This window comes from Penaeus vannamei, chromosome 14 (genome assembly GCF_042767895.1).
Source record: "Penaeus vannamei isolate JL-2024 chromosome 14, ASM4276789v1, whole genome shotgun sequence".
Classification (NCBI taxonomy): domain Eukaryota; kingdom Metazoa; phylum Arthropoda; class Malacostraca; order Decapoda; family Penaeidae; genus Penaeus; species Penaeus vannamei.
Window position 1 is genome coordinate 29,466,372 of NC_091562.1, and position 10,000 is coordinate 29,476,371.

Below are 10,000 nucleotides of genomic sequence, written 5' to 3' on the forward strand. Positions count from 1 at the left end.
ACACACACACTCACACACACACACACACACACACACACACACACACACACACACACACACACACACACACACACACACACACACACACACACACACACACACACACACACACACACACACACACACACACACACACACACACACACACGCACGCACGCACGCACGCACGCACGCACGCACGTACGCACGCACGCACACACACACACAGTGAGAGAGAGAGAGAGAGAGAGAGAGAGAGAGAGAGAGAGAGAAAGAGAGAGAGAGAGCGCGAGAGAGAGACATACAGAAAAAGAAAGCCCTCACGCCATAAAGATCTACTCTGTCATATATGAACACACACTCGCAAATAGTCGCAAATAACTGCAGCGTCGCAAACAGCTCGCTTATATTGCGATACAAATTCGTAATAAAATTGGTTTGATGGTTCTCGCAGCCCGGGGATACCATTTCACATTACGACACATCATGAGCAGACACTGTTTAGCAAATAATATAATGACATTCTCAGTTTCACGCTCGTGCTTCCAACAAAAGCATAATTAGATTCCTTAATCTGTTGCATTTAGTGGATGAATTAAATATTGGATTAAAAATTAACATCGCAAAAGGAAAACGGTTAATAGAACAGAAATTATGTATTATGTATATTATATACTTGTGCATTATGACACCAAACTAGGTTACAGCATCACTGTCTATTGTTTTAAACAAATGACTGGTGAACATGCATTTTTTTTCTGGAAGTCAAAGGAATAGAGATGTAAAAGGAGACAAATAGATAGGGAGATAAAGAGACACACAGACAGACAGACAGACAGAGAATGGAATAGGAGGACGAGGAAAAAAAATGGAAGAACGATAACCTAAATAAGAAAAACAAAATAAGTGATAGAAAGAAGGGACTCGAAAAGAAAAAGGAAAAGAAGGAATGCATTTTTGGAAGGCGGGAAGAGTATGGATGAAGAAGAGGGCCAGGAGAAGAAGGAGTAGGAGTAGGAATAGGAGGAGGAGGAGGAGGAGAATGATAAGGATGAAGAGGAGGAAGAGAAGCAAAAGAAAGACTAGGAAAAAGAGGAGGAGGAGGAGAAGAAATAGAAGTAAGAGTAGGAGATGGTGGAGGAGGAGTAGAAGTACAAACAGAATTAGAAGCAGGAGGCGAAGGCGGAGTAGGGGTAGGAGGTAGAGGGGGAGCAGGAGGGAGTAAGGGATGGTTGAGAAGATAGAGGCACTAAGCGAAACATAATTCGTGAAATTGAAGGAATCACAACCAGGGTTTAATGCGACTCCAGATCACGGGTCGCCCTCCAGTACGGCGCTGCAAGACGAGGAAGCGGCCGATATAACTCATATTATTCTGTATTACGATATAGCGACGGGCCGAGGCGGCGCGTGAGGAGGGCGGGTCGTTCTCGGAGGGCGCTGTTAATGGATTCTTGCCTCGACGATTTTTAGTTTGTTTGTTTGTTTATTGTTTACATTTTCTTAGTTTAGGGGATGGGGGTTATTTGGTTACCTGGCTCTCTCTCTCTCTCTCTTTATCTATATATCTATTTCTCTCGCTGTCTCATTCTCTCTCTCTATCTTTCTCTCTCTCTCTCTCTATCTATCTATTTGTTACCTTTATCTCCTCCCGCTTTCTCACTTATTTCCCTCCCTACCTTCCTTAACTTTTACCCCTTTATACGCACCTCATTACCGCTTTACCCTTTGTTCCTCCGTCTCCCTTTTCCTTCCCCTTCCCTCTTCCGCATCTCTCTTTCGCTTTCTGTTTATCCCTTGCACTCTCCTCTCGCTGTCTCTCCCACAGATGCGAGTTGTTTAAAGGTCGAGAGAGAACAACAACACCAATAGTGACGGGCATCAGCACCTCATTAACACTGTCTCATTGCACTTCAGCCACTACCCAGCCATTGCCTAGCCATTGCCTTGTTATTGTCTTGCCATCGTCTTGCCTCTGGGTTGCAACAGTTACGTGCTGACGGTGAACGCGGTTGAAAGTAAGGGGAGGTTTTGCAAGGCCAGCGTCGGTGTCAGAAATACCGTCGTGTTCTTTGTTGAGCTTTGCAGTGTTGGTTGATATCCGTGATGGGACAATCCCGGGGGTGTATTTTGTCTACGAAAGAAGGGAGCCACATATACATGCATGCACAAGCATTCGAACACATTCACACACCTACGCCCACACCCACCCGTAAACCCATACATACACACACACACACACACACACACACACACACACACACACACACACACACACACACACACACACACACACACACACACACACACACACACACACACACACTCACACACACACACTCACACACACACACTCACGCACACGGAAGACGGAAATATTCGACTTTTACAATATTTCCAGACTTTTGAGACATCTCGCCGCGTCGAAAGCCATTTTTGGGTCACATTCTCGAAAGCAAGAAGTCTTTTTTCCACAAACTCCTCGCTTTAACTTGCAGCGCTGAGGATCTCTTCTCTCAACGGCCGGCGAGCGAGAAATGGCTCCTCGGAAATACATGAGTGAAGTCCTAATTCAATCATCCAAAGGTCGTCTCGAGGATCAACTTTTTCGAGGTGGACCTTACAAAAGAAGATAGAGAAAGAGAGAGAGAGAGAGAGAGAGAGAGAGAGAGAGAGAGAGAGAGAGAGAGAGAGAGAGAGAGAGAGAGAGAGAGAAAAGAAAGAAGGAAAGAGAGAGCGAAAGAAAGAGAGAGAGAGAGAGAAAAGAAAGAAAGAAAGTGAGAGAGAGAGAGAAAAGAAAGAAGGAAAGAGAGAGCGAAAGAAAGACAGAGAGAGAGAAAAGAAAGAAAGAGAGAGAGAGAGAAGAAAAAAAACACATAGATAAAGAAGGAAAGAAAGTGAGAGAGAGAGAGAAGAAAAGAACACAGAGAAAGAAGGAAAGAAAGACAAATCAATCAATCAATCGACAAATCGGGAGAGCGAAACGCCAACCATCCCAAAGGACGACGACCCATCCTCGACGAGGGGCGTGCCAAGCGACCAAGTGCCACGCGCAACGGCCCATGCACTCCAGGGCGGGCCAGTCACCAGTGCCGGCAGCCACCAAGTTTCCAAGAGCGAAGTCTAAAGGAAGGGAGGAAATCTGATATTTAATTAGGCTGGGATAACACCGCGAGGGGAAAACAACATATCCTGGAGGAGGCCGCAAGGGGAATTGGAGGAGGGAGGGGAAGGAGGGCGAGGGGAGGGGAAGGGAGGCAGGGAGGAGGGTGCGGGGAGGGGGAGGGAGGCTGGGAGGAGGGCGAGGGGAGAGGGAGAGAAGGAAGGAGGAGGGCGAGGGGAGTGAGAGGGAAGGAGGGAGGATGGCGAGGGGAGGGGGAGGGAGGTAGGGAAGGAGGAGGGCGATGGGAGGGAAGAGATGAGGGGGTGGAGAGAGGAAGAGGGGAGGAGAGGGAGAAGGATGAGATGAGGGGATAGAGAGAGGAAGGAGGAGGAGGGAGGGATGGGGTGGGAAGTCGGAAGAGATGAGGAGAAGGGAGGGTTACAAGTGGAAAAGAGGGGAAGAGGATTTTGAGAAGGGAGCGTACTAATCGTTTCTCTCTCTATTTCTTGTCTTTCTTACTCATCCCCTAGTCTTTCTCTTTCTCAACGCGAAAAATCGAGAAACTAGAAAAGTCTTCAATCCAGTATTTCATATTTTTCATCAAGTATTCTGTTCGAAGGCAAGGGATGGCAGTGCAGATTCTGGGGATAAGCTCAAAGGAACGTAAAACATAAATATAAAAAGAGAGAAATAGAATGCGAAAGGCAGAGAATAAACATATATATGATAGTAAAGATGAAGTAAAGAAATAGAGATAAAATGCTCTGAAGAAGAGAATATTATGCATGAATTTGCGAACAAAACCACCCACGTAATCAAAGTAGTTATAGATACTCATTAGAAGAAATACGCAAGCAAAACAAAACAAAACAAAACGATAAGAAAGAAAAAACTAAATCTATATCATCATAAAAAAACTAACATCATTTAGCCTTCGAGATCTTATCTCAGATTGGTGTTACGGAAGAAATGAGATAAAAGAGAAGAAAAAAAAACATCTTTTAGGGCTAGTAAATGGACGCTCCTGAGTGACTAATGTCTGTCCGATAGTAATACAAACATATCAGGCAACCCACGGTATCTTCTCGCTGTGGGGCATTAGAAGACTTTTAGTAAGCGAGAGAAAAAAAAGAAAGATTTTCGTTAAGAGTTGGTAACGGACTGTTTCCACTTTACCTTTTCCTCCCCAAAAAAGAAACAAGGAAGAGGAATATGTATTTAAAAAAGTAGAATGAGAACAGACTGAAAACCATACTTGACTCTCGGCGAAGGTAAAAATATCCTACAATACAACAAAGTTTTCCTAATTGTGGAACTGTATAATTTGGGAAAGTGCGTTGGAAACTGGCATGACGCCATTTTTTAGATTAATTTTCCAGCACATTACAAATGAAAAAGTTATACCTAAAATGAGCACTTGGCAACAGCGAGAGTCTACAGAAAGGTGAACTTCAAAGCCGTAGAGACGAAGGGAGGAAGTGAAGGTTGTATGAAAGGATAAAGAAGTGTTAGAGATAAATGGACAGGGAGAGAGAGAGAGAGAAAGAGAGAGAGAGAGAGAGAGAGAGAGAGAGAGAGAGAGAGAGAGAGAACGAGAGAGTGAGAGAGAGAAAGAGAGATAGAGAGAGAGAGAGAGGGGGGGGGGGGGGGGGTGGGGGAGAGAGAGAGAGAGAGAGAGAGAGAGAGAGAGAGAGACGGAGAGAGGGAGAGAGAGAAAGAGAGATAGAGGGAGAGAGAGAGAGAGAGAGAGAGAGAGAGAGGCAGAGACAGAGACAGAGACAGAGACAGAGACAAAGATAGAGAAAGAAAAAGAGAGAGAGAGACGGAGACACGTACAGACTAGACATACAGAGACAGACAATCACAAAAAAACAGGGAAAGAGAAGACAATGGCAAACCAAGACAAGCAAAAAGAAAGAGAAGCCTCAGACCTCAAACAAGCCACCCGTAGCCCAACCCACGAGAAAATACAATATAACGTAAGCACTGAAAACCACTTACGAAAGGAAACGAGTTCGAATCCGTGCGTTTGAAGAGAGTAAACGATAACCCGAGGATGTGACCCATCTATTTATCTATTTGTCTGTATATTATATATATTTTTATCAAGCGATGTTGCGAACGATAATAGCAACACAGGATGATAAAACAGGCCTGTGCATAAGCGATGGCGAGGGGAAGTGCTAGTAAGTGGTGCTTATGGGGAAGAATGGCCGCGAGGGGAGGGGGAGAGAGAGAGAGAGAGAGAGAGAGAGAGAGAGAGAGAGAGAGAGAGAGAGAGAGAGAGAGACAGAGACAGAGACAGAGACAGAGACAGAGAGAGAGAGAGAGAGAGAGAGAGAGATGAAGAATAAGAAAATAGGAGAGAGAGATACTTAGACGACTGACAATAGCTCACTCAGACACAAAGGCATACAGTCAGGCAAAAGACAATCTGTCTACCAGATAGAGAAAGAAAGAGAAAGAGAAGACACGGGAACGAAAGAGCATATAGACAGAAACAAAGAGTGATGCGAGTGGAATGGAGAGAAACCGGAATCGGAGAGGTAGTGGAGCTTACATGGAAGTACAGTGATGGTTTACGAGCAACGCCATAGCTGGTAGTTACAAAAAAGATGTCCGAAACTTTTGGCATTTTGGGAAAGGAGGGATTTGGGGAGGCCGGCAGTTTGAATTCGCGTTTTTTTGTATATATATATATATATATATATATATATATATATATATATATATATATATATATATATATATATATATATATATATATATATATATATATATATATATATATGTATATGCTGTCGTTATGATATCAGTATATCAGTGTGCATTTCCCTGGAGAGTATATTCATGTGCCTCTTATTTTCTTCCGATTGAAAGAATAAATAATACTGTGATAAAACGGGCCAGTTCACATTTCAAATAAAAGATCTAACTTGATATAATAGAAAACAGTCTCCTGCAAATTGAATCAGAAATGCGTAAAAAAGGAACCCTGAGAAGGACTTAGATGTTAAGGCCCTTTTTACTATGGGTGTTTACCAACGCGCGGCTGCACATAAGACCCTGGAGTACAAGAACGCAGTCAGACTAAAAGACACGGAATGTAATGCGTCTCCGAGCGCCCTCGCGGCCTCCGCCTCGCCAGCCTCCGCGCCCGGCCTCCGCCGCCGCCCCGGGAGGGAGGAGGCCAGCCCCCATGTCCTCCTCTTACTACCTCAGCGAGTCAAGAGTTTGCCCGTTAAGGAAGCGCTTCGCTCGGATCACGCGCCATCCTTAGAGCTACCCCGCGACGCTTCGCGCCGATTGCCTAGCGGGCGAGATATCCTGGAGGATCTGCAGCAACAAGGGGGCAGTCGCGCGCCGTCCCTCCGCTTGGCTCGCGGGCAGGCCTCGGGCTCCCCCCGCGACGAGGAAATCTCTCGGCTCGCGGACTCCGAAACCCCGAGATTGCTGGCGACCCGCGACTCCAACTCCGCTTCCTTCTCCGCCCTACAGACAGGATCCGCGGGGCTCCCCGGAGACACATCCGCTAGCCGAGGCTCCGACCTCCCGCTCCGTGGAGGAGCACCTGCCGTCGTGGGGCTCCCGGAAGAGCCTGCCCCCGACGCCCCTCGACGGACCCCCTCGCTCCCTCCGCCGGCCGGCCGCGGGAGCCCCCGACCCCCTGCCGAGGCGTGGGCTCCCCCCGCCGGATACCAGGTGATGGGTAAGCCCCGGTCGCACTGCTTCCCTCGCAAGAGCGGCTGCCCGACCCTCCCGCGCCTGACGCTGGTGCTGACGCTGCTGATTCTCGCCGCAAGCAGAGTGCAAGGTCAGCCGCAGTTCCTTTAGTTTATTATTCATTGCTGATGCTGTTGTACTTGAATATGCTCTCTGTCTGTCTCTGTCTCTTCGCTCTCTCTCTGTCTCTGTCTCTTCGCTCTCTCTCTCCCTCCTCGCTCTCTCTCTGTCTGTCCCTTCTCTCCCTCTCTCTCTCTCTCTCTCTCTCTCTCTCTCTCTCTCTCTCTCTCTCTCTCTCTCTCTCTCTCTCTCTCTCTCTCTCTCTCTCTCTCTCTCTCTCTCTCTCTCTCTTTTTCCTTCTCTCTTTCTTTTTCTTTCTCTCTTTCTCGTGCTCTCTCTTCCTCTTTCTTTCTCTCTTTTTCTCCAATTTTACAGGGAAATGAATCGATAACAACAGCAACGGTGCCGCACTCACAACAACACAGTAACTATCCTAATTATAATGATATTAATGATAACATAATCAATAGGACTTAAAATCATAGTCGTTGTTGTTCTTGTTGCTGTTGTTATAATTATCATTAATATTATTGTTGTTGTAGTTGTTGTTCTTATTATTATTATTATCATTATCATTATCATTATTATTATTATTATTATTATTATTATTATTATTATTATTATTATTATTATCATTTTCATTATTATTTTTATCATTATTATTATTGTTATTGTTATTATCATTATTGTTATGATAATAATAATAATAATAATAATAATAATAACAATAATAATAATAATAATGAGGATAATAATATTAGTAATAATGGTAATCATTATTAATATTAATATTATTATTGATATTATCATAATTATTATTATTAATAATATTATTATTTTTATTATTATTATTATTATTATTTTTATTATTATTATTATTATTATTATTATTATTATTGTTATTATTATTATTATTATTATTATTATTATCATCATCATTAATATTGTTATTATCTTTATCATTATCATTGTTATTACTATTACCAATATGATTGTTATTTTTGTTATCACTATTATTACTATCATTATTATGACCATCATCATCAAATTATTATTATCATCATCATCATCTTCATCATTATTATTATAATTATTATTGATATTGTTATCATTATGACTATTATTATTACTATTATTATTAATAATTTTGTCATTATTAAGATTACTTTCATTGTTATTATCATTATTATTTTCATCATCATCATCATCATCATCATCATCATCATCATCATCATCATCATCATCATCATCATCATCATCATCATCATCATCATCATCAATACTATGATTATTTTCATTATTTTTATTATTATGATTACTATCATTCACACTATTATTAATGCTATTATTTTCGTCATTACTATCATTATCATTATTATCACTGTTATCACTATTACAGTTCATTATTATTGCTATCATTTATATCATTATTATTATAATTATAAATATCATGATGAAAATGATAATTACAGTTATGATGATAATAACAAAAATGATATATCACTGATGAAGATGACCATAATAATAATGATAATAAAAAAATGATGATAACAATAATAGTAATGATAATGATGATGATAATGATAATTAGAATAATGTTCATGATAATAGTAATAATGATAATGATGATAATAACGGATATTAATTATTATGACACCAAATGAGATATTTGTAATAATGATAATAATGATAATGATAATCATTATTATTATTATTATAGAGACTTTTATCATAAATATCATCATTCTTCTTCCTTCTCTTCCTCTTCTTCTTATCATTATTATTATAATTATGATAATAATTATTATTATCTTCACTGGTACTATTGTCATCATTGTCATTACCGTTATCATGATCATTATTATTATCATTGTTATTATTGTTATTATTTTTATTGTTATTGTTATTATTTTAATTGTTATTGTTATTATTTTTATTGTTATTGTTATTATTGTCATTGTTATTGTTATTATTTTTATTGTTATTGTCATTGTCATTGTCATTACTATTTTCATTGTTATTGCAACTACTAATACTACTAGTGCTACTATTATTGTCACTATTATTGTTACTATTATTATTGTTTTCACTAAATTTGGGGTGCTGCTGATGATACTGATAACAAACATGAAAATGAAAAGGATAATATTTAAAAATGCAACAAGAAACAAATAAATAAACCTAAGGCAAAAGAAAAGAAAATCGTACAAATAACCACTACTTGGCAACTGAAATACTGTGACGTCATCAGAGCGGGACAGACAACCGGGTGCCGGAGGAGTGGGGGGAAAAGGGGGGGGGAGAGAAGGGGAGGCTGGTGGGGGGTTGGGATGGGGAATGGGGAGAGGGGGTTGGGAAGGGGGAGAAGAGGAAGGGGGGAGAGAGTAACAGGCCGAGGAAATCAGTGATGCATAAAGCTCCCATCATCAGCATCTAAGCTTTTACGGAGAGGTTCCATTCATCGTTTTCGGGAGATGTGCTTATGGTAGAGATGTAGCGGGGAGAGGAGAGAGTTTAGTGGGGGTTCGAGGGGAGGGGAGGATGGTGGGGGGAAGGGGGGACTGGTGGGGATTGGCGGGGAGGTGGGGGAGAGAGGGGGAAGGTGATTGGGGTTGGAATGGGAGAGAAGGAAGGATGGGTGGGGGTTGGATGGGATAGTGGGGGAAGGGGGGACTGGTGGGGATTGGTGGAGAGATGGGGGGAGAGGGGGAAGGTGAGTGGGATTGGAATGGGAGAGGAGGAAGGATGGGAGAGGAGGAGGGAGGATAGTGGGGGAAGGGTGTGAGTTGGAGGAGGGAGAGGGAAGAGGTGAGGGATATTACCGGAGGTTGGTGGGGAGAGAGGGGAAGGGGAGGTTAGGAGGGGATAGGAGAACAGGAAGTGGGGTTAGTGGAGGTGAGGAGTGAGAGGAAGAAAGGGGGACAGAGGGGAGAGTGGGAGAGAGATGATAGTGGGGGTTGGTGGGGGAGAAAGTTAGAAAAGTAGGCTAGGATGGGAGAGGGGATGTGGGAGAAGGGACTGTCGGGGATGCGAGGGGAGGGGATACGAGGGGAGGGGGTACGAGGGGAGGGGGTGAGAGGGATGTCTAATGGGAGGATAAAAATGAGAGGTGGGAGAGGTAGGTAAGAGGGGAGG

General features: G+C 42.6%; 1 protein-coding gene across 1 annotated transcript in view; it reads left to right on the top strand.

Annotated features, from left to right (window-relative positions):
• LOC138863965 (uncharacterized) overlaps window positions 1-10,000 on the top strand; it is a 166,121-nt gene that overhangs the window by 4,619 nt on the left and 151,502 nt on the right. Inside the window, exon 2 of the mRNA XM_070129489.1 lies at window positions 5,963-6,896. Within this exon, the coding sequence (XP_069985590.1) occupies window positions 6,113-6,896 (784 nt within the window). The 5' untranslated portion in view covers window positions 5,963-6,112. The remainder of the gene's footprint in view (window positions 1-5,962; window positions 6,897-10,000) is intronic.